The 16,329-nt window shown below is 37.1% G+C and overlaps 1 protein-coding gene across 1 annotated transcript in view; it reads left to right on the forward strand.

Annotated features, from left to right (window-relative positions):
* The window catches only part of LOC136036495 (advillin-like), a gene marked incomplete in the record, with an annotated part of 128,196 nt that overhangs the window by 71,002 nt on the left and 40,865 nt on the right, over positions 1–16,329 (forward strand). Inside the window, 2 exon segments of the mRNA XM_065718766.1 lie at positions 7,676–7,948; positions 10,800–11,040. Of these exon segments, the coding sequence (XP_065574838.1) occupies positions 7,676–7,948; positions 10,800–11,040 (514 nt within the window).

Below are 16,329 nucleotides of genomic sequence, written 5' to 3' on the forward strand. Positions count from 1 at the left end.
AAAAATTAGAAAAAATGACGTATTTTTAACTTACGAAGGAGTGATTGGATCTTCATGAAACTTCATATTTAGATGGACCTCGTGACTCAGATCTCTTATTTTAAATCTCGACCGGATCCAGTGTAATTGGGGGGGGGGCAGTTGGGGGTACCGGAAATCTTAGAAAATACTTAAAGCGGTCAGATCAGGATGAAACTGGATGGGAAGAATAAAAACCTGTCTAAGACACGTGACTGACATAACCGGACCAGATCTGCTCTCTTTGGTGGAGTTGGGGGGGGGGGTAATTTTGAAAATTGAGGTATTTTTCTAACTTACGAAAGGGTGACCAGATCTTAATGAAATTTGATATTTAGAAGGATCTTGCGCTTTAAAGCTCTAATTTTAAATTCTGACCAGATCCTGTGACATTGGGGGGAGTTGGAGGATCTCTTGGAACATTGTGACATTGGGGGGAGCGGAATTCTCGGAAAACGTGAAAATTGGGGTATTTTTATCTTACGAAGAAGTGACCGGATCTTTATGAAATTTGATATTTACAAGGAATTCATGTCTCAGAGCTCTTATTTCAAATCCCGACCAGATCTTTTGACATTGGGGGGAGTTGGAGGGGGAAATCTTGGAAAACACTTGGAGTGGAGGAATCGGGATGAAGCTTGGTGGATAGAATAAGCAAATGTCCTTGATACGTGATTGACGGAACCGTACTGAATTTGCTCTCTTTGTGGGAGCTGGGGGGAGGGGTTCAGTGATTTGGCGAGTTTGTTGCTTCTGGACGTGCTAGGACGATGAAAATTGGTAGGTGTGTCAGGGAGCTGCACAAATTGACTTGATAAAGTATTTTTCCCAGACTCGACCATCTGGGGGGGGGCTAAAGGGAGAGGAAAAATTAGAAAAAATTTGGTATTTATAACATACGAGTGGGTGACCGGGTCTTAATGAATTTTGATACTTAGAAGGCATCGTGACTCAGAGCTCTTATTTTAAATCCTGACTGGCATTAAGCCTCTTATTTTCCTTTTAAATCAATCTATTGATTCATAGAATTTTGCTAGAGCTCATACCATATGATCTCTTGGCTCTTAGCTCTTCTTGCCTCGTCACAAGTGCCATATGAGCTCTTAGCTCTTGTTTGTATTACCTTATATCCTACAAAAGAGGATTTTGCTTATAATTGAAAATAGAGAAAAAATGGTTATAATTGGATTATCTTTCGTGAAATAAACTGATCCAGGTGTGTTTCAATTAATTATTTAATATTTAGGTGTCGTTGGACTAAGTTAGGTATTTAATATAATGTGTTCTGGGTGTAATTTCCATCTTCTTTTTTGGAGTTTTCCTAATTTTTTTCCTAAATTATTATATTTTCGTCATATTTTGGCATATTTCATTATTATTAACCTATCTTCCCTTGTTGAGTGTGTTCTGGATAATAAGTAAGTAAAAACACTATCATTATAGTAAAAAAATACAAACTCTCTCTATTATTAAAAAACGGAAGTATGATACAGTTTTACCAGGTGGAAGCTTTTGAAATTATTGTGATTCTAAGAAATGAAATGAAACTCATCTGACAATAAAAGACATTATTTACCTCTTAGAGTAACTCCTTGTTTCTCTAAAACTAAGAGAGTGGGCTACTGTAATCGAAAAATTGAAATGGCACTTCTCAGATAATACAATATTTCGGTAATCTATCTAAGAAATGAAGTATATTTGTTCCTCTTTAGGTGCATCAAGCAATGAAGATCTGGGTTTTGTGACGTTTTGTGACAATTAAAATAAAAATCGTTTTCTTAAAATTAAGAGATTAGGCCCAGGACGTTTTCAGGATTTTTTCGGAGGGGGCAGCTAAGTTTTTGCGATTGAGACAAAATTTTGGGAGGTTGGTTCAAACCCGATACCCTCTACCCCCCTGGATACGGCCTTTGATCAGGTTATCTCTTATTGTTGAATTTTGAAAAAGAGATCTATTTATTTTTGTGCCGAAACAGGACCAATGTGCAATGTACAATGTACAGGACCAATAAAAACACAGAAAAGGTATGGGAGGGAAGGGGGTACAAAATGCGCACTCAACTTATCTTTAATTTCCTGTATTGTTTTTATTATTTCACCAGTTTCTTAGTTTTTCTGAATTGCATTGAAACTCGGCGATTTTTCTGAAAATAAGACTGCGTATAGCAAACCTCTATTGTGGACATGTTTTTTTTAATTCTTTTTAACAAGAATCTCGAAGATTTTGAAATATGACGAGACAACAGGAAATTTAAATATGAAATACCCTACCATCTGTGGACATGCATTGAAGACAATCTCCTTTCAATATCCTATTTCAAGTGTGACATATTTGACCTAATAATGATTAGTCATATCCTTCTTCCTTGCCAAAACCGCAAATCATGGACATGTCACATCATCTGTCTCAAAAATTAAAAAACAGAAGAAAAAGTCAGAAGCAGATGAAAACCAGTTTTTCTCACATCACGATTAGTCATAGATGTCAATGAACCCGCTATCTGTAATTTTTTGCGAAATGCTGCATAGGATGCTTGTCCACATTAAGAAAAGTGAAAATCAGGCATTCAATGAACTAAATTATATGCTTAAAATAGCATTTACAACATAAAATTCACTTCTATACTTGATTACGAAACTAAAACAATTTATATATACCTAAACACATTCTGTTTACAAGATTGTTTGTTTTCATGTTTTGTATAACATTTTTTTTTCATTATTTGTATTATTTATTTATTATTGACTATTTATATGTTTTTGTATAATATTTTGATAATGTACTGTTTTTTGAGGTTTGTTCCGTAAATTGGGACAAATCTTCGCCCCCTCTCCCTCGTCCAGAATTAAATTGTTACTTATGTTCCTGAAAAGAACTAAAATAGGATGACCCTTTCTAAGTAACGGTGAAAGGGTAACTCAACTTTCACCGTTGCTCAGAAAGAGTCCTCCTGTTTTAGCTTTGTGGTTTGTTTTAAGGTTTGGTCTTTTATATTTTTATTAGTTTTATTCTGAGCTGAGGGCGGTCAAGCGGTGACCTTGACCTAAATATATGTATAATTTTTCAATTTTTTTACTGGCCGTTTATTGTCCTCGTTTTTTTTCTTTCTTCGCGATTTTATGTTTATCATGATTAGCCAGTGTGGTCTCAGAAATTATTTACACCAGCTGTTAATATCATCGTTTTTCTTCTTCCATTTTTTTTTTCAGTTTGTCATACTTATTTCATAGACAGTGTGGTCTTGAAATTGTCCTACATTCTAGAGATATATTGCTCACATGTTTTCTGAATATAATAATAGTTGTCGTTGAAACTGTTCATGAACTATCTGACGCAAGTAGGCAGGGGAAAGATTAAGCCATCATACTAACTGAATAAAAAAAAATTATCGTCAAGCTAATTCACTTTGGAGGTTATTTCTCGCGGTCGGACGCTTCTATTGTCATCTAAAAGGAATACCCCCAAGGAATCTTTCCAAGAAATTAGGGAGTAGACTTTTTAATATGTTCGCTACTGAATAACCTTCAAAAACAACGTGACCATGTCAATATGCTGTCACAAAATAATTTCTTATTTATTTGACTTGTAATGTTTTCCTCGTAAAGTTAAACAGGTCCAAGTATGGGCACAAAATAGTATTGGAAAAGTTCTTAAACTATTGTGGATTCCTTTCACCAGTGGCTTTTTATCTTTTCCTGAAAAGGGGTAGGGCAATACTTTTGAATTTTAACTACTCGTTACCGTATGTTTGTACCAAGTTTTCGTCGAAGATGAGCATATATATATACTATAATGTGTATATATTCTATGATATTGCCTAAAGGGGATAAAAATTAAAAAGAATGTACGACCTTTTCATTGCCTTCTAATTTTTGCACCGGTAGAAGCCCTGACGTCGAAATTGCTTTCACTTTCCGAATTTGCTTTCACAAACTGTCGTTAGCAGATGAGCAAAGTATTCAAACTATATCTTTAAGCTGATTCTTTCTTCAACGTCATCTGCAAACAATTATACCCTCTTGCTCGTTCCAAATTATTTCATTCTCACAGCTGGTGTCGTTCAATGACATTCTCGGGTAGAATGCTGTTAATGCTGGCATAAACTATTTTCTAGTTCTTTTTAATGCCCAAACAATTTCAAATATTTAGTAAATGAGCCCTTGTTCTTGCGCATGAAAAGTTCTAGGTAATATTCTGAACTCGTTGTAGGAATCTCAGGAGAACAACTGTCAGGACCGTATCCAGGATTTTGTTCGGGACGGGGGAGAATGAAAAAAAAATTGTTGCCATGCATTTTATTTCAGTTTTGTACGAGTCAGACAATTTTTTTGCGGAGTGAGGAGGGGGTATTCATACCGGGGGACTCCGTTAATACGGCCCTGGTAACAGTTGATTTTTAGGAAAATAATGAAGAAAAAAAATGAAGAAAATAATAAAAAGAATAGTGAAGAAAAAGGCAAATATATGTAGTTGAGACCATCTGGTTGTAAGTTAATAGCTGCAATGTAAGTCCTCAAATTGTGGCGAATCCAGGGGACCATGAGGACCCCTGGCCACCCAAGATTTTTCTGGCGCCCTCATTACTTCTTTTTTTCTTTTTTTACTCTTTTTTTTAATAAATTTGTCAATTCGGTCAATTATTCTTCGTCATATTGGCCCCCAAGATTTTGCTCATTGGTGCTCTTGTCACATTGGGCCTCCCCCAAAATTTTGCTCTCGATCTGCCCCTGTTCTCAAAATACTCGTTTAACTGAAGAGCTCTTTTTCCCGTAAAGGTGAATATCCCATAATTGTTATCCAATTTCCTTCTAATTTAACCAAATTATTCCTCGAACAACTGAGGAAAAAAAAGAAGAAAAAACAGATTTTATTCCAGGTAGTATCTCATAATTGAAGTGTGAAAATCTAAGAAAGGGTAATGTTGTATGGGCAACTAGAAAGTCTCCCCTGACTTACCAGTTTCTGACAGAGAGTAATGACTGCCTTGGAGTGGATTTATTTCAGGGCTGGTCTGATAGAGAACTGAAAGGAGCCAGGAATGATCTAAGCATTAAAAATGTTTTAAGGTTTCAGTGAAGTATGTATGACGATCCAGTTTGTTTGTTTTTTCTGGGGGCGGGGTTCGGTGTACTGCTCGGGGATGGCTGGCTTTTATCCCCGCGATTTTACCCCCCCCCCCCGTGGAGAATACTCTCCTGGAGAATAACACCCCCCCAGAAAATAACCTCAAGGAAGATACCCCCCCGCGGAAAGTATTCTGGAAATTTTCCGCGGGGGATATTTTCTGGAGGGTAAATGCCGGGAGGGTGGGGTAAACGCCACCCTCTTACCGGTTGCCGCCTTTCTACTGCCCAATCTCCCTCCTTAAAAATAGTTTTAAAAGAAAATTTCTGGGAACAACTCTTTCTGACTTCGTGGTTCATCTTGGTCTCCCCTTTCTGTTTGTATTGGAAACCTAGCTATCCGTAAAGTCGATTGAAATTTACTACTGCGGGTGAATCTGTCATTTCGTGCGCTAGTTTGAATCGTGTTTTGTCTGCCGGTGACGTTTTCTCTACGCTTTTGAGGGGGTTTTGAACAAATGAAAATATAGGGTAATAATCTGTAAAAATCTGGGGGGGGGTCTATGCAGTTCCTTTCTTCTCCTAAGAGAGCTAGAACGTGTTGTAGGTAGTTTCGACATAAATCTCAACTTTTCTTAAATGTTATGAATTTCTGGGTATATCGATAATGAAGTATGGAATTCCGATTTAATTCATATAAACAAGTCTCTAAACGTGAAATAAATCTCCCGAAATTTTAATGTATATAATTTGTGGGAGAACAGTACGCATAAATTTATTAGGACGGAATGAAAATGTTTTCCTTCCACGGGCAAGACGTCTATGTTTCGCCAGTTCATTGTTGCCCCAACTCAATTTCAGCCAACAGATTTGAGCCACAACCGCCGAACTTGTACCTTTTAACTAGCAGGCTTCCATTAAGGGACATGCCTCAAGCCTCCAGCCTCTCTGCATAACCGAGTACGTTATCTTTCACCTGGCAGATTACAGCTAAAGGACACGCTTTCACGCCTTCCTCTTTAAAGTCACGGTAAATTCTAATAATTCTGAAAAATAATCTGCAATCTATAGATTCTATCAAATAGTCCAATTTTTGGTTTCTTTCTATTTTTAATCTCAAAATACGTTGGGGAATTATGTGCTCTTTACATCGGTTCTTTTTCGGCCAATAAATTTTCCTTTTTCTGTCGAAAAAGTCGCCGTGTATAATACTTTTTTCCTAAATTTCGGATAAGCCCTCGAAATTTTTAGTCATTTAAGATGGTATTTGATTTCGTTGATATTTGTGCAATTTATACAGGCTATGTTTGTAGGCTAAACTACCCCATATCTTCAGAAAGGCGTGTTCGAATCACGGCCACCAGTATTAGAAGCAAACTAGGTCGTTACCTTTATTAGACGGCGGAGGAGGTGGGCCAGAGCAATACTGAGGCTCCTCCTACACACTCTTAAGTAAAAAAAAAACTATATAAGTTACGTATTGTACGATTAAGTCCTTACAACTGACCAAGCCGTCTCTAGGGGGAGAGCAGCCTCTCCTGGGAGTCTCCCTCAAACGTCTCCATTGTCACGTCGGATAAGGTCACGTCGTGCTCTGGACTAGAGTGGGACAGAAAAGATTCTGGTATGAACAGTACCTTTATCTATGCTCGACAAACTGGCTTAATCTTTCGAGCCATATCTCCAAATATCTTCTCTCGTAGAAGATACCTCAATGGCACAGGAATGTCTTCCTATGAAGAACTTGTATCAACTTCCCCAAAACCTATGACCTCGGTGGTAATAATAAATCATAGGCACAATAAAAAAAGTTAAGAAACTTGCTATTTAATTCTTATAGTGACAAAATAGAAAAAATTACAAACAGAGAGAGCATCAAAAGTACGGTGTCCCTGGGGGCGGGTTCTTTTTTAGATCCTGATCAATAGCCATATTTAAGCCTCAGTTACTTAAGTTCGAAAACGAAGTGAATTTCTGAGCCCAACTGAACCCTTGCCAAAAGTGACGCTTTTTAACCGTCTTGGCCGTTAAATGAGTTACTTTTTAGTTGAATTCTTTCCTGCAAAAGAACAAACGAGCTTTGGTTTACCTTAATATTACCTTAAGTTACCTTAATATTACCTTAAGTTACCTTAATATTACCTTAAGTTACCTTAATATTACAAACAAGATACTTGATTAGTTTCTAGGGCCAGGGGTGAAAAATAATTTTAGAGAGAAAATTAAATTATGAAAAGACATTTGTCTGATATTTAGTGCCAGGGGCCCAACACCAACTTTGACCATCCTTCCAGGATGGTTGTGACAACAACAACCATATTTTCACGACTGTTGGAAATAGGGCATATGGTCTTTTAAATAGAATAGCATCCTTTAGTCACCCATTCATAGGGGTATGATCAGAAAAGAAAAAGAAAGCTGCAACTTCATGCTTGAAAACAGGACAAAAAGCCTTGTCAAAAATTTATATATTGGATCAAGAACATGAACTTTCTTAACTTATCAACTCCAACCTCTTGTGTATATGCTTTGACCTATACCCCCCTCCTTTTTTGTGTATGTATAGCATTGTAAAATATTCTTTTTATTTCAGCTTGCTCAGAAAATTAAGGCTGAACATGGGGGCTCCATCATTGTTTTTGTTGAAGATGGACAAGAACATCTTCTTCCATCTGCTGAAAGGGAAAAGTTTAATAGTCTCTTAAATTTGAAAGAAAAGGATCTATCTCCAGTAGTCTCTGATGAGGTGACAGACAAAGAAAGGTCTAGTGAAATCAAACTCTATCAGTGTACAGATGAAAGTGGAACCCTTAAAATAACCGAAGTCAAAACAGCCCCTCTCTATCAAACAGATTTGAATTCTCAGGTATTTTCTTTATTTATATACCTAGACCTTTTTCTTTATTTCTATACTTTCTTTCTTTCTTTATTTGTTTGTGCTTAGTTCTTTTCTATTGTTTGTTCTATGACATAATAGCCTATATAAACCTTAACTCTTCTCCTTCGAAATAACTTTAATTATCGGTATTTTGGTCTCGGTAAATGTCTGGTTTTTTAATTGCCTCTCAGATTAAAAAAGGGGTTTATCTCCTATGGCCTATAATTAGGCGACCTATAAATAAATGTCCAGTGAATACATATTTGGCTGTTTGAACTTGTAATTCCTCTTCTTTGCACTGGTTTATTTTTTACTATTTTTTTAATTTCTTTTTATCTATATAGATATGTAACCAGCCTATGTAACATGCTAGATTTTCCACATTAAACAGACTGAGCTCTAAAAATTTTGAATAACATATTTTGATTTTGTAGCTATAGTAAATTTTAGGCCCCTCTATCAAACAGGTTTAAAGGAAATGTGAGGTATCTTAAAAATTCTTTTTAATATTTGTTTTGTATTGAACTAACTGGTATAATCTCTAATTTTTCAACATCAAACAGATGTGAATAATCAGGTGTTTTACGAATTTTATTCAGTTTTGAAGCCTCCTACTTCTTCGTCGTCAAAAAAATTTTAATTCTTAGGGATTTTTCCTCTTTGTTCCTAAGCTGTTCTCCATCAAAATATTTGGAACATAAGGGTCTTTTTTTGTTTTATTCAGTTTTGTTTGTTTGTTTATATCTGGGCACTCGCTAACCATTGTGGCTTCGTAGCTCCTCCCCGTTTGAAATGTTTGAAATACCGTTTTGTTTTGTACATTATTTATTCATTTATGTCTATTTATTTATATATCTTTAAATATATTTGTTTATACTTCATTTATTTATATCTACTTACATCTATTAGCAGTTGTATCTTTCTAACTCCTCCCCGTCAGACACATTTACATTCTCCGGAATGTTTATCCTCTTTGGGCTAGTGGCACCCCTAGAGCATGATATTTTCAGATTGATCTTGTTGATCTTTTTTTTTCCCCTCCGTTGTAGAGCAACCTTCATTGATAATGTCAAGTTTCCCACCACTGTTCCCCCCCTAATATCAAGAACATCGCCTGCCAGATTCCTAACGGCTTGAACAGGCAACACTTGTCCTACAGAAGACAGGAAAGAGTCATCCACCGCTTGCCAGTCATCAGTGACCAGTGGTCCACGCTCCTCAGAACCACTACTTTCAAGGGATCGTCTTTTTCTCATCTTGGATTACTCCTCGATGATTGACCTATCGGTCTTGATTTTTGCAGCCATTACTGGTTGCAGTCCATCTAATCTCGGGAGCACATTCTACGGTGTCGGGAGCACTACCTCCTTCATGGTTACATATTGGAAAGGACTGTCAGTAAGTTGGATCATTGAACATCAATTTTTTTAAATGCTATGCGAGCTAATAAAAAAAAATCGTCTTAAGTATTTTTTTTTATCAGAGAGAAATTGAATTCTTATCAAAGAGAGAAGAGAGAAAGAGTTCCTCCAAGTTAAGTCTTCTCAAGTTTCAGCACCTAGGGGCATTGACAATTTTTGCCCAAGTACATAATTTCTTAAGCTTATTATGGGTGGAATTGATTTTCTGTAGCGGCTGGATTAATGCTGTAAACTGCGACCCATGGCAAGAAAACATGTGACTGCAGAAAACATGTGACTGACTGCAGAGATTATTAGCGTTTTGTGGGCTTGGATTGATTATCAGAGATTGTGGGTTTGGTTTAAAGATTATCAGCGGTCCACACTACCTTTCTATTTTTAAATAAAGCGAGAATATTATGAATAGAGGATAAAACTTTTGATTAAGACATTAAAATATAAACCAAGAATACCCGTAAACCAATATAAACCAATATTTTGGCTTCACGCCGGAGGCCTTTAGCGGGAGAAAAAAGAGATTTATTGCTAGTTTTGATTTCACCAACCATCTGGTAGACCAATTGCTTAGAGTTTAAGCAAATCCTAATTTTTGAATTTGACGTTTTTAGGAATCCAGAATTTGTGATATTGAGAATGTGAGCAAGAATATATTGTCGGTTTCACGCTGCCAAAACCTTCCTAGCGGAGTAATTGGGACGCTAGGCGTGAAATCCTTTGTCCACAAGGACGGGGGTTCAATTCCTGGTGTCACAGGTTGTTTGGTGTACAACGGGGGCTGGTGATTTGGTTTGGAATGGTTGATATACAGAATGCTTCCTGTGTGAAGTTTTAATGTTGGCCCCTACTTTCAGTTGAATACAACCTTTCTTTATATTATCACTGACTGTTTGAAATCATACCAGGAAATCCCCCCTCTCTGTGTAAAATTCCCCTGGAAAATTTTTCCTCTCCGCAAGAAAATTTTCTTTGGAAAATCACTTGGATTTCAGTTCCCTTCTGTGCATGCATAGCTATAAAATTGGAATTCATAGTAGGCCTACGCGAGAATCCGAGTGTTTCTTTAAACCAGTCAGCAAACTCGTTTAAAATCACCAAAACTTGTGTGACAGAAAATCGTTTACGACAAAATTATCTCATAAATAAACATACAAGGAAGTGTGTGTTCTATAGGGGCAATTTCGAGCTTGTAAAGCTGGTAAAGAAGAACAAAGATGCATTATCAGATCTATGAAATTTATTTCTGCTGATGAAATGCAAAAATCCTTCTTCAAGGAACGTTTTTCGGCGATAGCTTAAATTATGTTAAAGATCCGTTTCTTATTTTCTTTCAGCGGCTTAATGACCATAGAATAATTTTAGAGGTTTGATTAAACCCTCGTTCAGACTTCAAAATTCCAAAACCCTTCAAAATCTTTTAGGATGTGTACATAATTGATAACCTGCCAGCAGCCGTTTTTGTCTGGGTTGGAAAAAAAGCCTCCAAACAAGAGCGATCCGAATCAATGAGGAATGTACAAGCTTATATAAAAAAGAAGAATTATCCTAGTTCAACTCGGATTGTCAGAGTATTGGATAGTGGCGAACCAGTCGAATTTAAAAGCCTTTTCAAAAGCTGGAAAGAAAAAGATGCTCAGGTTGGCCTTGGCAAAGCGTATGTTTGTAAGTATTCCCAGCTTTCTAATTCTTTTTTGTATGTGTTTAGGAAACTCTATACCTTCAGGAATCACCCTATCTTGTCTGTTATACCTTCAAGAATCACCCTATCACTGATTGGGCGGCTTTGCCATAACTTGTAGAGCTCAGATAAGAGATCAGTATAAACGATAGAAAACTAAAGCCGACACCTACCTTCCTGGAAATCTTAGAAAAACCATTTAACTTCTCCGTTTGTGCCCAAGATAGAGATGTTCAGTTTTAATGAAATTTAAGTCATTAGAAAGTGTGAAATTTGTTTTTCGATTAAAAGCAGCAACAGTTTTTTTAAAGTTCTGGAAAGGACAATCCCTAAAAATATTCTAGCATGCGTGTTACGCCGTGTTACGTGTTTGGCGGGAAACGCCAAAAATAAGCTCAAAATAAATTATATTTAGTCAATTTGGCAGCTTTAGGAGTTCCCTGTAGTGAACCAGCTTCGATTTAAAACCATGTCGATACAATTTTACGTACTTTTAGTCAAATCTTAAAGCCAAACTACGAATTCTCAGTAGCTTTTAATGCTAACCAGTTCCCTGGGAGAATTTGCTACTGGATCTTTTGTCTTTGAGACGGTCAGCCGATGATGAGGCTCCAAAATGACTTCTGAGGTGTCAAATCCTCTTAATCGCTTTTTTAATTTAGTTTATTACAAACAAAAGGACATCAAATGTTATTAAGTATATTGTATACGATGTTGCCCCAAATTAAAGGTATTCAATTCACTTCCCTACCTAACCAACTTTAAGCACAAGTTAATACCCCCCTTAACTACCTCTCATAAGAGTGCATAGCAGGGTGTTTGACATTCAAACGTTGGAATTTAGTAGCATCATCACTGACCCTTAATTCCAACACTAACTTAGTCGAAAAGAACTGAGAGACACAATTTATAAGAAACTGGTAGTAATTAAGCTCTTAAGAGCCTGCATGACCTCAATAAAGAAGAAACTTAATAAAATGAACAAAAAGAAAGGTAAATTGAGAAAACAACGGTTAAAATTGTACTTCAAAGTGACAATGCTATATCCCCGCTAGTGGATATGCATAAACATACGTACTAACATACAACTCAACAAAAACATAAAAACAATTAAAATAAAACAGATCTGGAGAGGAAATAACAACCATGATTAGCATGACACGTCATAGCGTAACAATTCTTTTAAAAGTATTAAGTTCGGCAAAACTTTGAACATTGTTTGGAAGTTTTGACCCCTAGTACAAGAAAAAAATGCAAAAATAATGGACTCCTGATACGAATGTTGTCAAAAGGGCGAATTTGCAATATATCAGGAACAATAAAGGGCGTTAAGTTGAAACTTTCAGGGAAAATTGAGCAGACTGTAGATCTAAATCAACCGACACTATGAGCATTCAGGATGTCAAAAGGGGCATCTGCAATTTTTCAGGAATGCCTAAGAGCATCGAGGAGAATGCTAAATAAGAGAATCTTCGGCCCCTGACGCGAGAAAAAAAAAAACTGCGAATGCCTTATATATTTTATTGATGACCTACTATCAGGTGGACAGTTTCACTTAACTTGGTAGTATCATTAATGAAGACGATGTGAGCAGTAAAGATGTTAAAAGTAGGATAACCAAGGCTCAGGTTTATTTTTTCTTCACAGTTAAAAAAGTTTGGAAAAATAGGAAGATAAGTCTGCAAACCAAAATTAGGATATTGGAAGCTACAGTGATGACAGTAGTCAAATATCGTTCTGAAGCATGGGTGCTCCGAAAAGTAGATTTAAGATTTACTACATGTTTTCCACAGAAAATGCCTACGGATTGTTCTGGGTACCCGGCTGACTGATAGTATTTCAGACAGTAGGCTGTGCGAAATGTGTGGTTCACTCCCGCTTTCTAGGGCTATAATAAGAAAAAGGTTGAGATGGCTAGGGCACGTTCAATGGGCTAAGGATGACAGATTGCGCTATTTGGCCAACCGTCTAGGGCTAAACGGAAAGCAGGCCGTCCGCAGTAGGGGTAGGAGGAATTCATGAAGAAAGATTTAAGGGAAATGGGGCTTCCTGGGAGGGTGTAAAGAAGGAGGCCTTGAATAAATTGAGATGGGGAAGGAGCGCACGTAGCTGTGTTGGCCTCAGGTGGCTTGTTGCTGCGGTAAGTTGTTAGTAGTAGTAGTAATAGTAGTCCTGGTTTGATTGACGATACATAAAACTCTAGTTGAATTTTGAAAATAGTCATCAAAGTTTCTAATTTTTGTTATCTCAATTTGTCATGAATTATCCGTGAATTAATTAGATAGCATAAGAATTTATCCCAAAATTTTTTCCATGAACACAATTTCTGTTTTCATTAAATTCTGTCTTGTCTAACGATAAAGAATGCCAAGAGATAATGAGATCATTGTTTAACAGAGCTGAGAATACTTTTGTTCGTATTTTATTTAGGAATCACCGTTTGATGTTTACTTTAAATTGCAACGCTATTTGTTTTGGGAAATGCCCGTTCCATCGATTTATTTAGTTGATAATTGTACTAAATCATAGTACTCTAATAACGTGATTTCATTTGGATGTGTCGCAAATATTTTTGGTTGACTATCTCATTTTTTTTTTAAATATACTAGAATATCTTGTGTTCGTGTGGTCTTTTCCAAATTCCAAACGTTATCAGTGTCGGCTAATAGGTTTGAATGGCCGTGCAATATTTATTGAATAACAAATAAGAATGATAAGAATTGGAGGCAACACTCTTGTATTGCTTATAGTAAAGGGTCATGTGTCTTCAGTGCACTTTATTTTTTCTTTTTTACATCCTTTTCCCCCTGATCGCTCGGAGGGGGGTGGTCGTAGAAGCTTAGAAAGGGGCTCATTTAATTTGAAACTGAAAGTTCTAGTTGTCTCTAAGATTCTAAACACCCTCCTGTTGTCTATTAATCAGAATTCCGTGCAACTGCTTAGGCTATAATTTCCTCGAGGTCTTCGTAATATCCTTGTATAGTATACCAGAGAAATACATTTAAGTGATTAGTTCGATGTACGAGAATAACACTGATGTCATTAAGATAGGAAATGATGTTGGGAGCGGGTTTTGTATTAAATCAGAAGTTAAGCAAGGCTGTGTTCTATCTCCATTTATATGGATCATATCGATGGACTTTGTCTTAAAGATCACAGGGAAGACAATGGGAGAATACGAAATCAAATGTGGAAGAAAAACTTTCTTGGACTTAAATTATGCTGATGATTTTAGCATCCTAGATGAAAGTATCAGCAAGATGAATGACCTTTTAGAGGTTTTGTGAGTTCAGGGTGCTAGAATAGGTTTGAGAACTAATGTTAAGAAGACTAAGTCGCTAAGGCTAGGAATAAGTGAAGATGAAAAGGTGACGTTGGGTGAAGAAAAGATTGATCAAGTGAACAGCTTCACTTACCTTGGTATTATTATTAGTAGAGACGGTAAGGGCAGTGAAGATGCTAAAAGTAGAATAGCCACAGCTCAGGGTGTTTTTTTTTACAGTTGAAAAAATTTGGAAGAGTAGGAAGATAAGTATGCATACCAAGATTAGAACATTGGAAGCTACAGTGATGACATTGGTTAAATATGGTTCTGAAGCATGAGTGCTCCAAAAAACGGACGAACATTTGCTTGATGTTTTCCAAAGAAATTGTTGACGGATTGTTTTGGGTACCCGGCTGACTGACCGTATTTCAAACAGTAGGCTGTACGAAAAGTCTAGTTCAACCTCGCTTTTTAGAGCTATAATTAGAGAAAGGTTTAGATGGTTAGGCTACGTTCTGCGGATGAACGATGACAGATTGCCAAAGGTTGTCCTTTTCGGCCAACATTCAAGGGCTAAACGGAAAGCAGGTCGTCCGTGCTTGGAGCGAGAGGATGTCGTAAATAGGAAGATAAGTCTACGTACCAAGATTAGAACCGTGGAAGCTACAGTGATGACAGTGGTTAAATATGGTTCTGAAGCATGGGTGCTCCAAAACACGGACGATTTACTAGATGTTTTCCAGATAAATTGCATACGGACTGTTTTGGGTACCCGGCTGACTGACCGTATTTCAAACAGTAGGCTGTACGAAAAGTTTGGTTTAACCTCGCCTTCCAGGGCTATAATTAGAGAAAGGTTTAGATGGCTAGGCTACGTTCTGCGGATGAAGGATGACAGATTGCCAAAGGTTTTCCTTTTCGGCCAGCATTCGAGGGCTAAACGGAAAGCAGGTCGTCCACGCTTGGAGTGGGGGAATGTCGTAAAGAAAGATTTAAAGGAAATTAGAACTCCCAGGGAGGGTATAAATAGGGTGGCTTTGAACAGATTAGGAGGGAGGAGGAGCATGCGTAGTTATGTTGGCCTCAGGCGGCTTGGTACTTGTTAGTAATAGTAGTAGTAGTGGTAGTAGTCTTACTGTACTTGTTTGCCAACCCAGCTCACCGTAACCCACCATATCATCCAGTAAAAGTTTTAAGACAGCCATATTGTTCAGAATAGTTTAAAGCTCAAATAATTAGGCCCCCCAGGATACCTTGACCCCTTAGCCCTCCGGGACAAAGCCAAAAGATAATATGAATTTTGGTTGTTAATAGGTTTTGTAGTAAAACAAGAGATTAGGGGAAAGAAAGCCTCCAGGGATCATTCTTGGGCCAAGGGTATCACACATTTTGTTGGAAGAGGGGAAGTTCATCAAAGAAATAGGCCCAATAATTGCTCTAATGTTTTTTATGTCTAACCTGTTTGAATGTTAGAGCCAGTAAGTCTTGGGCCCAGAAAAGTCAAATCTGAAAAGCAAATGCTTTGGGGGATGGGCCTTCCAAAAATGGGTAAGAATACTATTTCTGACTGGTTCAAAACTTCTATTCTTGAGTCTTTTGGTTAAGAGGACCCAAATACAGAAGAAAAAAAAGTAAAAAAATGTTACGACATAGGGTCAAAAAAGGCTCCAAAACATTTTTTTCTGAACAGCTTGGAACTCAAAACCCTTGGGTCAAGAAAGTTATTGGGTCATAAAGGCATGGTTTAATTTTGGGTCATGGATCCCTCTAAAACAGGCCCAAGTTGGGCCAGATATGTTCCCAATGAACCTTGAAAATTATATCTAAGTTTATTGGACCTTAGGGATCCCAATGCTGAAGAACGAAGGGAATTGGTCCAATGAAATTAATTTTTGATTGTCTTGATACTTTCAGAATTGTTACCTGGGCTAAAGCGGTCAAATATTTTATTTGGAGGGAGAAGGGTATTAGGTGGCCCTGGAAAGGGCCAAAACATTTATTGTGCCTG

Source organism: Artemia franciscana, chromosome 15, assembly GCF_032884065.1.
Source record: "Artemia franciscana chromosome 15, ASM3288406v1, whole genome shotgun sequence".
Lineage (NCBI taxonomy): Eukaryota > Metazoa > Arthropoda > Branchiopoda > Anostraca > Artemiidae > Artemia > Artemia franciscana.